Source organism: Pongo pygmaeus, chromosome 3 (assembly GCF_028885625.2).
Source record: "Pongo pygmaeus isolate AG05252 chromosome 3, NHGRI_mPonPyg2-v2.0_pri, whole genome shotgun sequence".
NCBI classification, from domain to species: domain Eukaryota; kingdom Metazoa; phylum Chordata; class Mammalia; order Primates; family Hominidae; genus Pongo; species Pongo pygmaeus.
Window position 1 is genome coordinate 14,002,562 of NC_072376.2, and position 13,594 is coordinate 14,016,155.

Here is a 13,594-nt window from a genome sequence, read left to right on the forward strand (position 1 = left end):
GAGGGGTTCAAGACTTCAGTGAAGGAAGTTACTGCAGACGTGGTAAAAATAGCAAGAGAACTAGAATTAGAAGTGGAGCCTGAGGATGTGACTGAATTGCTGCAATATTACAATAAAACTTGAATAGAGAAGGAGTTGCTGCTCATGGATAAGCAAAGAAAGTGGTTTCTTCAGATGGAATCTGCTCCTGGTGAGGATGCTATGAACACTGTTGAAATGACAAAAAAAGATTTAGAATATTACATAAATTTAGATGACAAAGCATTAGCAGGTTTTGAGAGGACTGACGAATTTTGAAAGAAGTTCTGTGGACAAAATGCTATCAAACAGCATTGCATGCTACAGAGAAATCTTTCATGATAGGGAGATTCAATCTATGTGACAAACTCTGTCTTTGTCTTAAGAAATTGCCACAACCACCTCCGCCTTCAGCCACCACCATGCTGATTAGTCAGCAGCCATGAATGTCGAGACAAGACCCTCCACTGACAAAAAGATTATAACTTGCTGAAGGCTCAGATGATCATTAGCACTTTTTAGCAGTATTTTTTAAATTGATGTGTGCATATTTTTCAGAATAATGCTATTGTGCACTTATTTAAACATAATTACGAGTTATGTTTAGACTGTAATTGAGAAGTTATGTTCAGACTATAATATACTGTAAACATAACTTTTACATGCACTGGGAAACCAAAAAATTGGTGTGACTTGCTTTATTGGGATATTTGCTTTATTGTGGTAATCTGGAACCAAACCCATGGTATCTCTAGGTTATGCCAGTAATTTAAAGGTAGGACAAGCAACACGTTCCGATGGCTTGGATATGATGCAAGAAGGACGGAAGTGAAGACTGACTCCAGAGTTTTTGGCCTGAGCAACCAGAACAATGGAGTGCCACATGGGAACTAGAACAATGGAGCGCCACAGGGATTGGGACCAGTGAGGCAGGGAGTTTAATTTTTGACATGTTTAGTTTGAGGTATCTATGAGACACTCAGTCAAATGGGCAGGGTGTTCAGGCAATGTAAAAGCAGAAAAAGAAGGCAGTAGGTAAAGGAGGGAGAATATAAGGTCAAAAGGTTTTGGCTTTATTTTTCAAAGGTGAGAACTAGTAAAGCAAGTTTTTGTGCACATGGAAGTGTTTCCTGGAGAGGAAAGAGGTCATGATGAAGGAGAGAGAGAGAAAACTGTTGGAGCCCATGTCTCGAGTAGGTTAGAGGTAGGATCTGCTCCGCCAGTGGAGAGGCTGGCCTTAGACAGGAGTGTGGACAGACGGGCCATCCATTGTATCGAGAGGGAAGGCAAGGTGTGCAGGGGCAGATGCAGGGAGACTGTGGAAGTTCTCCTGTGGTTGCTTCTCTTTTCTCAGAGAAATAAGCATGTAGCTCAGCAGCTGAGAATGCTATATGCTAGCAGATGCATGTAGGAGAGATGTGACAAGAGGTTTTCAGATTGAGCAGAATGTTTGAAATAGTCTCCTAGGACAATGGTTTTTCAGCTCATAATCTGATAGAGGGTGTTAAATCCAACTTTGTAATTTGAGATCAAACATGATTTTAAAATGAAAATAGAATTATAAAAGGGAGTTTGTTGCATTATTAAAAGAATTGCTTAATAGCAGCTTTATTTCAGTTGCATGAGTGTGTACTTGCACATATATTGGGTTGTAGCAAAAATATTTTTAAAAACACTTGCCCAGGACAGTGGGAGTAAATGAATTAGGACTGTCAAATACAAAGTCAAGGCCCTAGTTAATGATCATGAGTCAAAATATTTTCATGTAAAAAACCAAAAAAAAAATCATTAAATGGACTCATAAGATCTTGGCATGGAAACTGCTAGAGGACCATAGTCCCTCCCCACCACTTGCTGCTCCATCTCCCTACCCCACTCCACTCTCCACTCTAGGAAACCTTTTCATTTGAGTATTTTCAATAAGGGCAAGATCACCAGCTTAGAAGATGTTAGAAAGTAACTTTCTGCTCCAAAAAAATGGGGCCCTCACAAAAGTAGTGAGTAGAGGCCCTGGCAGGATTTGGAATTTGGTGTACTTAATATGAAGTTTGACATTATTATGTAATAACAAACTTGATGGCTGTTCCCCATTTCATAGAGCTCTAAATCCTCTTAAGACAAAACTAGTACCAGAGCACTAAGAAATCTTGTTTTTGTTCAAAACTCTAGCCCAGAAAGGCACCAGTTAGCTTTTAAAAGTATGTGCTCTCTCCTCTTTACTAACTGCGGTGTTAATGGATAATTGAGCTAAGGTTTATGCCTGTGTTTTCCCCCTATTTCAAGATTTGTTGTTGGATCTGCAAATAATTCCAATCAAATACAACTGTACTTGGAAAAAATTCATCCGTTGTTAAGACTTTACATTCCTCAGTTGCAGAAGTAGTTTTTTTTTTCTGCACAATACCTTTTAAGAAATGAATATTTAAGATGTCAATATGTACTGTGAAAATAACCATTTATATTTTAAATTCTGAGCTCAGGTTATTCTCTAGACATTGTAATTTAGAATAAAAATACTTCTCCACTTCTACATTTTGCCTGATTGTTAAAAATGATCTTGAGATTAATAAGTTGAACCAATTTTCTATTCACCTGACCAAATTCTGAACCATTTGAGTTTTTTAAAAAGTACTTTTTCCTTATTGTAAAGGCAACATAAAACTTGGTTCATTGGACAGGACAGCAGAGATAAACATTATACATGAAATATAGTTCCCTGGGGCAATGTTGCTCTTTCTACCATGTTTATTTCGATTTATATAAATGAGACACTGAACAGAAGTAGAATTCAAATAGAGAATGAGGACTTATAAAAATGTACACTCTGCCTACATCAGTAAGAGTATGCTAATTTATAAAATTAAATATTTAATCTTAGTTCACTTGTAAACCAAAATCAAGTAAAGTCTGAATCCACCTTCTATTGCTTTGGGGGTTTGAGTCTATATTCTAGGATTCATTTAATAGTTTCATTTCTCTAAGCATCAAGCAAAACAGTTAAAATTAAAAAACAGGAACATGAAGTTTATCTCATCATGTAGTACGGATCACTCTGTTATTCTTTATCTAGACCTTCAAATACTTTATGTAAAATGTTTCTATACAAAACGAAACACACAGGATTAGTTCCTCCTCTAATGCTTCTCTCTAATGCTTCTAAAGAGCTCTACCATGGAAAGCTCTCTCCCTTTCATTTTTCAAGTCTCAACAAGTCTGCTGCTGAGTCAGAACCTCCTTTTTTCCCTGATGTAAGAACTATTTCTCCCTTGAAAATTCATAAAGCTTAGGAATAAATTAGAGTCTCCCTGGGGGGAAGGGGCGGGGACGCCGGAATGAATGTGGTGGGGAGGAGTCCCACGCTGCAGCCCTGATGATGGCACACGAAACGCTTTTATGAAGCGGAGCTGGCCCAGGGTTACCATGGGAGCTCGCCGTGGAACCCGTTCCACGCATCCGAGTGTGTAAATAACCACGCGGAGCGTGTTTGTTCTGGGGACTTTGTTCCTTCTCACCCAAGTGAAAATGCCTGGAATATAGCCGAGGCTTCATGTTTACCCTACAGAAACACCCTCGGCAGCTATAAGATGTCCGTGACAGCACCCCTACCAGCGCCTAAAAACAGAAACAAGCTTACAGGGAGCTTCCTAGGGCGACAAGGAAGCCCTAGATCGGGGACTCGGGGTCTAGAGGTGCGGGGCGAGGCGCTCAGTGGACTTCAAGCCGGCAGAGCCCAGACGCCAGTTCACCACAGGATCCCCCGGGCTGGGCCGGACTCCCGCGTTGCGCTGGGGGCCCCTCGGGCAACTATTTCTACGCGGGCTCGTACAGTGCAGGCGCCGGTCGGGGTCCCGGGCCTCAGTTTCCCCCGCGGGCCAGCCCCGCTCTGGGAAGCCCGAGTGGTGCAGCAGTGCTTCTCCCCACCCAGGGCGGAACCGAGGTGACAGGAAGGAGGAGGCACCGCGAGGGGCGGAGACGCGTGCGACCCGGGCAGGCTCTGCGCGGATCCCGCGCCAGGGAGGGGCCGTTGCCCAGGAACCGTCCCTCCCTCCCGCGCGTGCTTGCCCTCGTGCGCGCGCCCGCCCAGTGCTCCCGACCACTGTTTGCCAGCCGACCCCCACCTCAACCGGCCTGTCCATTTCCCCGGGAGCGGAGAGACCCAAAGAGACACGCCGCTCGCTCCCGCCCTCCCGGGAGCGCGAGCGCGCCCTCGGCTGCGACTGCATATTAATGAGGGGCGGGGAGGGGCGGCGGGGGCGCGGTGGCCTCGCGCCCGCGCGTGCCGGGACGCACCGCGGGGGGCGGCGCGATTGTGAGGTGGCGCTGACGCACGTTCCGGGGTTCTTAAGCGGCCAGGGCGGCTACAGCGACTGCGACGGCGGCGCCCGAGCCGGTCTCGGGAGGCGGCGGCGGCGGCGATCGCCGCGAGGGGTGGTGGGGCCGAAGTCGGTGCCCCCTGGCTCAGTCACGGTGTCCCTCTCTCACTGACTCCCCCTCCTTCCACACGGCCGCGCAACCCCAGCGCCGGCGGCTTCCTAGGTGGGGCAGGGGACGAGGAGCGTCTCCTCCCGCTGCCGGCGGCTTGATAAATGAGGGATTTCGGGTTTGGGGTGCTGCAGACCGCCCCGCTCCGAAGTAGCAGTCCCGGGCCCCTGTCCAGCGGCGAGGCGTACGGTCCTTACGCCGTGGGGTCCGTCAACCCGCTGCCCTCCGCCACGCCCTTCGGCCCGCTGTCGCCACCACCGTTGCCTGTCACCGGCTTCTTAGAGGCCGCCTCCCCCTTCTCCATCCCCCTCGGCGGCGGCGCCGGCAGCCCGGCCGCCGCCGCTTCCTCTTCCTCCCCGTTCCTGGCGCATCAGCAGACCATGCAGGATGAGCTGCTGCTGGGGCTGACACAGCAGCCGGCGCGGCCGCTTTCGGGGGCGGCGGCCACGGAGAAACTCCCCAACCACCACCCCGGCGGCGGCACGATCGCGGGTGTGACCCACCTCCTCCCCTCCCAGGACTTCAAACCGAGTCTGCACCACCCCTCCTCCTCCTCCGCCTCCTCCTGCTGCTGCTGCCGCACCTCCTCCCCGCAGGACTTCAGTAAGCGGCAGCAGCAGCAGCTGAGCAGCCAGAAGAGGAAAGAGTTCAGCCCTCCCCACCTTCCCCACCCTCCGGACTCGAAGCCGCCGCCGCCTCCGCCGCTCCACTGCCCCGGTCGGTTCAGCCCGCCGCCGCCGCCGCCAGCCGGCCCGCTCCTCCAGCCGGCGCAGCTCGCTCAGCGCCAGCAGCAACAGCCGCCGCAGCAGTTCAGCCTCCCGCACCCGCAGCACCTCTCGCCTCAGGACTTAGCCCCGCGGCAGCGTCCGGCCGACCTGCCCCCGCTCCCGCAGCTCCCTCCCTCGCCGCCCGCAGCCCCGCGGCGCCGCCACGGAGGCGCGGGCAGCCCTCGCAAGACCCCAGCCGCGGGCGAGGGCAGCGCCGCCGAGTCCCCCAATGCGGGCTTGGCCTCCTCGACGCCGGTGAACCCCGCGCCGGGCTCCATGGAGTCCCCCAACCACCCTCTGCTCAACAGTCCCAGTAACCTCCTGCCCGGAGGTGCGCTTGGCGCGGGCGCCTTCAGCAGCCTGCAGAGCCCGGACCTTCCACACCCGGGCGGCGGCGGCGGCGGCGGCGGCGGGGGCGGGGGGCCCCCAGGAGGCGGAGGGGGAGGCGGCTCCGCGTCGCCGCCGCCGCTGCCCGGCTTCGGCACCCCCTGGTCGGTGCAGACCGCGTCGCCGCCACCCCAGCCCCAGCAGCCGCCGCCGACCCAGCCGCAGCAGCAGCCGCCGCCACCTCAGCAGCCGCCCCAGCCGCAGCCGCAGCCGCCCGGCTCGTCTGCCACCACCCCGGGCGGCGGCAGCGGCGGCTCGCTCAGCGCCATGCCGCCGCCCAGCCCCGACTCAGAGAACGGCTTCTACCCCGGGCTGCCGTCGTCCATGAACCCGGCCTTCTTCCCGAGCTTCTCGCCCGTGTCGCCGCACGGCTGCACTGGGCTCAGCGTGCCGACGAGCGGCGGCGGCGGCGGCGGCGGCTTCGGCGGCCCCTTCTCGGCGACCGCTGTGCCCCCTCCGCCGCCGCCCGCCATGAATTTACCTCAACAGCAGCCCCCGCCGCCCGCGGCGCCGCAGCAGCCGCAGAGCCGGAGATCGCCCGTGAGCCCGCAGCTCCAGCAGCAGCACCAGGCGGCGGCCGCCGCCTTCCTGCAGCAGAGGAACTCCTATAACCACCACCAGGTACGGCGGGCGGCGGCCTGGCTGCGCCGCGGGACCAGGAGACCGCGGGCGGGGGACGGAGGTGGCGGCAGGGCGGCCGGGGACCCGACCTTAGCCCCGAGAGAAGCCGCGACGGGGGCACTCGCCCAAGTGAGAGTGGGACTGAGAGGGCGGACAACCGTGACAGGACTCGGAACCCCAGCCCCCGGCGGGTTGGGAGGGCAGTGGCCACCGTGGGCTGCGGGGGCGTGGGAGACGAGTTCGCGCTGGGAGCCGCGGCTGGCCGGGCGCCCCCTCGAACGTCCCGGCGCAGAGGTGGGGGCTGGGGCAGGGTCTGAATAGCGCCGGGGCCGCGAGCGGCCGGGCGCGGCGTCTCAACCCGGCCCTCCTAGCTGGCGCACCCCGGGATCCGCCCCGTGCCCTGGGCCTGGAGGGCCGCCGCCCCGGACCCCCGACTCGGGGAGGCGCGGCGAGGACCGGGGACGGACCGGGGGCCGACCGGGGGCCTCGGAAGAGCGGCCGTGGGAAGTGAACTTGGGCAGGGGAAAAATGATTGCTGGAGAAGGTGCGTGCGGAGGAGCCCAAGACTCTGTCTCGCCGTCCAATGAGGGAAGGCGAAAAGGCTTTTTTTTTCTTTGGAGTTTGTTTATTCTTAATTGGCCAGCGGGGATCTCGCCTTGAAGCCTCAGCCCCCCGGGCGGTCAGTCGAGCCGCTCCCAAAGCTCCGCCCGATCAACCTGCTGGCAGCGCCGCACCCTGGGCCGCCGGCGAGTCGGGAGGGAGCGGCCAACCGCCCTCCTCGCAGGACCTGGTTCCCGCGGGGCCGCCTCCTCGGCTGTCACAGGACTGGGAAAGAGAAACTGTTAGTGACGGCTCGGGTTCAAACCGAGATATCCCACGATTGTCTTAGTTTCTGTGCTTTTCAATTTTGGGGTCATTTTTGTGGGTTTTAAGATAAAACTGAACTTGGATCTGGGATTAGTGTGTTTCCTCGTAGACTTTTGGTACATTTTTTGGTTGCCTTAACCTTCTACAAGGGAATATGCGGGCCGTGTGTATTTTAAGTAGGCAATATTGTGAAATGACACTGGGCAGAATTTTTATTTTCCGGATCTTTTTTGATTCAAGATCTTTTTTGTTATTCACTCAATACAATTTTTGGATGACCGCTAGATTGGTAAATTGACATTGAAAGAGTGTCTTGTTGGTTTTGAATCTTGTTAGCATTTGTTGCAGAGTTTATTCTGTTTAAGTCCATTTTCTATTTTCGTGATTAAGGATTGACAGAGACGCAAAATATGACCTTAACCCCGTAACTTTTTCAGTTGACCAAAGATTTCAAGGATTAGTCTTTTTAAAGTGAATATTATCTAAATTAACCCAAGTGAAAGTTAACAGTTTGTCTAAGTTAACCAAAGTGACAGTGAACAGTTTTTGTTGAATCACTGATTTCTTTCTTAGAAAAGAGAATGTGGCCTGTAAGGATTGAAAATAGGGATTTTGAAATAATGTTCCACTTTTTCATGATTTTTAATAACCCTCAGCAACTGTCTTTTGTGTCTCAGGGTCTTCATTTTGTTAACTGGAAACTTGTCCACAGAAAATTATCTATAGGTAATTTTGTATTCTTAAAGTTGTGATACAGAGCGTTGGAGGAACATATACCATGATCCATATTTAACTGTAATTTGCTTTTGGACAAAAGACGGGTCTAGCCACGGAGTGTGAGAGGTCACACAGCTTTCATATGGAATTTTAGATCACTGGAAGATAACTTTGAGCATTAAATCATTTAATAAGGAAAGTAAGGCCCTCAAGAATGAAGTGGTTTGTCCATGGCTCCCTAATTATACTTTGGAACTCTGTGGAGGAGGAAAGAGTAATAATATACTCATGATTATGTTAGCATTTAAAAATTTTTAAAAATTGGTGCTATAGATCAGGAGTTTCTCTTTTAATTGTCTTATAAAAAGCAGGTTCAATTTTAAGAGAACCGTATTTATTTTTAGTAACTGTATGGTTCATACTTCTTTAGCTACATCTTAACACCAAAGTATTAAAGTATAAACGTATTGACAGTAGAATTACCAGCAATGAATACTTCTTAAAAAAAAAAAAAACCCAAAACTACAATTATTAGCCTTTTGGTGGATTTACCATTCTTTGATGACTTGTCTTGCCACAGGTTTGAGATTAGGATGTAATTTACTTTTGAAAATGAATCGACTTGATGGAGACTTGTATCAAGATCTCTAGTGGAATAATCAAAGCATATAGTTAATTGGCAGTGTACCTCAGTGGATCCACCTATGGGCAACATCAGATAATTGCTTCACAGTTCATGGATAATTAAGTGAAATAAAAACAAGACAAACTGTACTAAAACTGGAATAAAATGCCTTAACAGTTAAATAAACAATGCAGAAAATGACATAGTTTCTATACTGTCCTTATTTCAAAAGGCGATTTTAATTTGTACAAGATTAATTCCCACTTTTGTAGTAGTGCAACTTGTTTTGGAAACATAAAGTCTATATATTTCACTTGTATGAGTAGGATATTTTAATTAACAAAGACCATATTTTTAGTTGTGTGCCTAGCATAATTAATATGGTTGCTTTAAGATCACCATGTATGTTATATCTTTAAGAATCTTCAGAGTTAATTTCAATTTTTTTCTTCATATTTATCATGTATACAGTTATTTCTGAAGGATAAAAAGGAACTGCATGTTTCTTTTTTAGTAACTGTCATAAAATATCATGATATTTATAGTATACAAGAAGATGAAAACTTGACCAGCATTAAATATGATTTCACATAGAAAGATCTCAAGACTATTACTTTTATAACGTAGAAAAGATGTATTCTTTTGCCTTTATATATTTCATTCATATAAATTCTTAGGTCTGAAATTTGAATTTGAATTTGAATTGTAAACTCTTTAAATGCCGCAATTTAAATAGCTGTGTTTTCTCCAGCCTCTTCTGAAACAGTCTCCCTGGAGCAACCATCAGAGCAGTGGCTGGGGCACTGGAAGTATGTCCTGGGGAGCAATGCATGGCAGAGATCATCGTAGAACCGGAAACATGGGAATCCCAGGAACTATGAATCAGATATCTCCATTGAAGAAACCGTTTTCTGGTAATGTCATAGCACCACCGAAATTTACTCGCTCAACTCCATCACTGACTCCAAAATCTTGGATTGAAGATAATGTGTTCAGAACAGACAACAATAGTAATACACTCTTACCCTTACAGGTAAGAATGGTATGTAAATGACCTTATCTCTAATGTTAATCTTTCAAAATAGGGAGTTGGGTGGTGGTGGTAGTGGTATGCTAAAATAAACATTTTTTCAAATAAAGTTTTAATTTTTAAGCATGTAATTTAATTAACAAAGGTTAAAATATCTATACAGAGAAAATTGAGAATGTAAAATAATTCTCTAAACACGCAATGGAAAATAAGCTTAGTAAAACGTAGAAAAACCCGTTGTATTTATTAAATACATACTGAAGCTTTCAATTGGCAGCTCTTTAAGAATGTTTTAATTTATAAATTCTAATGGGCCACCAAAATTTGTTTCTCCTTTAATATAGCTAAGCTAATATGTTCTCTAATTGTAACTATTCTTAGATTTGACTATGATCGGCTGTATATATATTAGAATATACTTAGTACAGCTGTGATTGTGGCAAAATAATATTAGGGCTTTTTTGCATCTAATTTAAATTTATCTTCACTAATTCACCGATTATTTTTTCTAAATGTGGCCTAATATGTTGATTAGACTTTTTTTTTTTTTCAGGCTTTTTATTATTTTGTTGAAGTTCCCTTATGGCTATTGCAAGTGAGGTTTTTGTTTTGTTTTGTTTTTTCTTAAACCTTTAGAGGATGGAATGAGGATTTAAGATAGAGCTTTATTTTTTGTTTTCTTTCTTTCTTTCGTTGGGTGGGTATGGGGAAGACAACTGCTCATTTCTGATGAAAACTTCTATGCTATTGAAGGTGAGATCTAGTTTGCAGTTGCCAGCTTGGGGCTCAGATTCACTCCAAGATAGTTGGTGCACTGCAGCCGGAACATCCAGAATAGACCAGGTAGGCTGCACAGTGTATACTTTTTAGGATTTCGGTTAGGAGTTTAGTATTTATGTTATGAGTAGGATTTATTATTTACTTTCTTATTATACCTATTGAAACATATGTTAGAGGACATGAAGCAATTTATTTTTTAAGGATCACCTGCTTTGAACTATTTAATGTAAGAAATTTTTTATTTACAAATTTAAGAGTAATTAATGCTTTTATAATTCTAAAACATAATAAACATTTTTTGGAAAGGGGATTATATACACAAGAGCACCTGACTTTAAACATCAGTCAAACTAAGCAGATTGTATCTCTTTTCAGAATTAAATGCAATTAGGTACAAAATCATATGTTTACTTAACATCCAGCTTTATATTTAATGTTTCATGGAACTTTTCAGTAAATTTTTGTTATGAAGTCTGTATTTGTTTTGAGATATATTTCTTCTAAAAAAGACTTCTCTTGGTTTAGTTTTTTCACCTTTATTAAAAAATTTATAGCCTAGTATTCTAAATTTTGTTACTGCTTTTATACCCTGACTTCTTCCAAATAATCAGTTTCCTATGGAGAAACCATTAGTCAAAAATCTGGGAGTTAGCCTTAATCAAATTACATTCACACCTTTGGTGGTTACAAAATGCTATCTTTCTTCCTGCAAACTGAATTTGAATGTATACTAGGTACCAGGTGGTGAGGATTATTATAGGATATAGAAAACTCAGTCCTTATATATGCGGGTTCTTTCTTACAGAGCTGAAGTTTGAATGAGCATAGACTTAACGTTGTGTGTGTTATATGAATGGAGCTATGTTATTCTAAGTCTCTTCCTTGGTTAATTTATCAACATGAGATGATTTTACAAGTAAGGACATAAACAGATTAATAATACATTTGTAAGTAACATTCTAATCTAGAAGGTTAGCACTAATTTTGATAATCAACCACTAACAATTGTTTTAGCCAAGTCCTGCCTGTTTTCCAAAGTAGTCCTGCCAGGGTCTTCACTTAGAAATGGTAGTTACTTCATGCACTTTGCAACGTATTGTCTTGTTAATAGAAGTTAGCTATTTACGTCTGCTCTCTTCTGTACTCTGGCCCAGTTAAGCCTTATTAGTGACGTTTTTATGGTAGCATTTTTGTATTTAAATTCAATGCATGAATGCCTAGGAGATGGTATGTTTAGGAGAAGAAAATTAATGTAATTATTTTGAAGGTGGCAAGAAAAATGTTTTCAGATAGAAAAGGACATAATTACTCTGTGCAGGAAGAAGCAGTAGGATGGATACATATATAGGATACATATATAGGAGAAATAAGTATCCATGGAAAAGAATACAAATTAGCTGGCATACAGGGTCCATGAAGCAGGGACAGATGTTGAGAAATCAGATTATTGAGTTGATTTCAGTTGGTGGAATGCTAGAGAGGAGATAGGGGTGATAATGAAAGGGAAGCTTTCAAACCAGCCTCCCGGGCTGCCCTCCCACTTAGACTTCAATCAAAGCTACTCTGCTTTTACCTGTATTGTAACCTAAGATTTTAGGGAAATTTATTTTAGGAAAAATGATTCTGGTGCTTAAAGATAAACTTATCTGGTAAACTGCTGAGATATTGGCATTCCCTTTGGACTTTTGAGCCAGAGGTGTGATGTGATGAAGTAGAAGACAATGGTGGGGGAAAAAAAGAGATAATGGAAAGTGAATGGAACTGGAAGGAAAGAAGGCCTGAAACTTGGATCTTCTTCCTCTTCCTCATAATCTTTATGACATTGAATGACATAGTTTATGGGCTTTCATCTCTTTGGGTCACAGTTTCCTTATCTGTAAAAGGGGGACCTTGAACTGGGTCATTTAAGGCCTTTCCAGCCAGCTTTTACACTTTCTCTGATCTGTTTTGGCCATTTCTTTTCCTCCATGCTGCCCCACCCCCCTTGCCTCTTTTTAGAATACAAGCCTCTTGGTTTCTTTGAGCGAAGGGTCTAAGGCATTAGTCTAAGGCAGTGGAGGTAGTATGTGACCTTTCAACTGGACTTCAAAGCAGTGTCATTGTCCCCTCTAAGTACCCTAAGAGTACTTACACATAGTTTGTTGTGTGTTTCCATCTTTCCATAAAAGGTTGAGGTATTTGAAGTTGAGCCTCTTAAAAATACAGCAGCAGCTACAAAATGAAATTGATATCTTAAAATGTTGGGTAGTTTCTCATTCTTTGCCAAAATTAAAATTATAGAAGATAGTCACTTAAATATCTGAGGAGATTATTTGCATTTCTGACCTTTTGTCATATACAGTGTAATTCTAGTATATTTTTGTTAACAAGTACATTAAAACATTTTACTTTTTATTTCCTTTAGTCTCAAACTGATTAGGGCCTGGAATATAATACAAAATTCTAGAACTGAAGTCTTAATTCTTATGCTTGGATACTGCGGGCTTTACCTATATCAAGAGCTGAACACGTAATCAAATTCAATAAATAAGAAAGAACTAGTTTTGTAGGTTGATTTTTATTTCTGTTAATATGTAAAATTTTGTGGGTTGGAATTTTATTTTAAATAAGATTTTTTAAAAATAGAAAACCCTCAAATTTAAAACTTTTTAAAAGCAAATATAAATTAGTATAAACATTTCTGACTTTAAAATGAGTATTATATATCTCTATGAATTTCTTCCTTTTTTTTCTTTTTTTTGAGACAGTTTCACTCTGTCGTTCAGGCTGAAGTACAGTGGCACGATCTTGTCTCAGTGCAACCTCTGCCTCCCGGGTTCAAGCGATTCTCATGCCTCAGCCTCCCCAGTAGCTGTGATTACATGCATGCACCATCATACCCGCCTAATTTTTATATTATTAGTAGAGACAGGGTTTCACCGTGTTGGCCAGGCTGGTCTCAAACTCCTGATCTCACGTAATCTGCCCGCCTTGGCCTCCAGAGTGCTGGGATTACAGGCTTGAGCCATCGTGCCCGGCCAGTATATCTGCATGAATTTGCTTAGGGTTATTAATTACTGTACTTTAAAATGTCGTTAGCTAGTTACCCTTGAGAGAATCATACTCAAAAGTTTGAATTCTAAATTATATTACAATGGAATTTGCAGCCAGATTCAGCAATGTGCACTACTTGGAAGGCTGAGGCAGGAGAATTGATTGCCTGAGCCCCAGAGTTGAGTCCAGCCTCGTCAACATAACAAGAGACCACCCCCTCTTCCCAAAAAAAAATAGGAGTTTTCAGTTTAATATTAAGGTTACGCT

General features: G+C 45.3%; 1 protein-coding gene across 8 annotated transcripts in view; it reads left to right on the plus strand.

Annotated features, from left to right (window-relative positions):
* The first annotated feature begins 4,453 nt into the window (after nt 1-4,453).
* CPEB2 (cytoplasmic polyadenylation element binding protein 2) overlaps nt 4,454-13,594 on the plus strand; it is a 68,186-nt gene continuing 59,045 nt past the window's right edge. For 2 of the 8 annotated variants that reach the window (XM_054485953.2, XM_054485955.2), the window contains exons 1-3: nt 4,454-6,275; nt 9,236-9,517; nt 10,268-10,357. In XM_054485953.2, coding sequence (XP_054341928.1) covers nt 4,605-6,275; nt 9,236-9,517; nt 10,268-10,357 — 2,043 coding nt within the window. In that variant the 5' untranslated portion in view covers nt 4,454-4,604. Of the gene's footprint in view, nt 6,276-6,340; nt 6,820-7,826; nt 7,869-9,235; nt 9,527-10,267; nt 10,358-13,594 lie in introns of those variants that run through there. The other 6 variants (XM_054485956.2, XM_054485958.2, XM_054485957.2 and 3 more) reach the window with 4 other exon arrangements.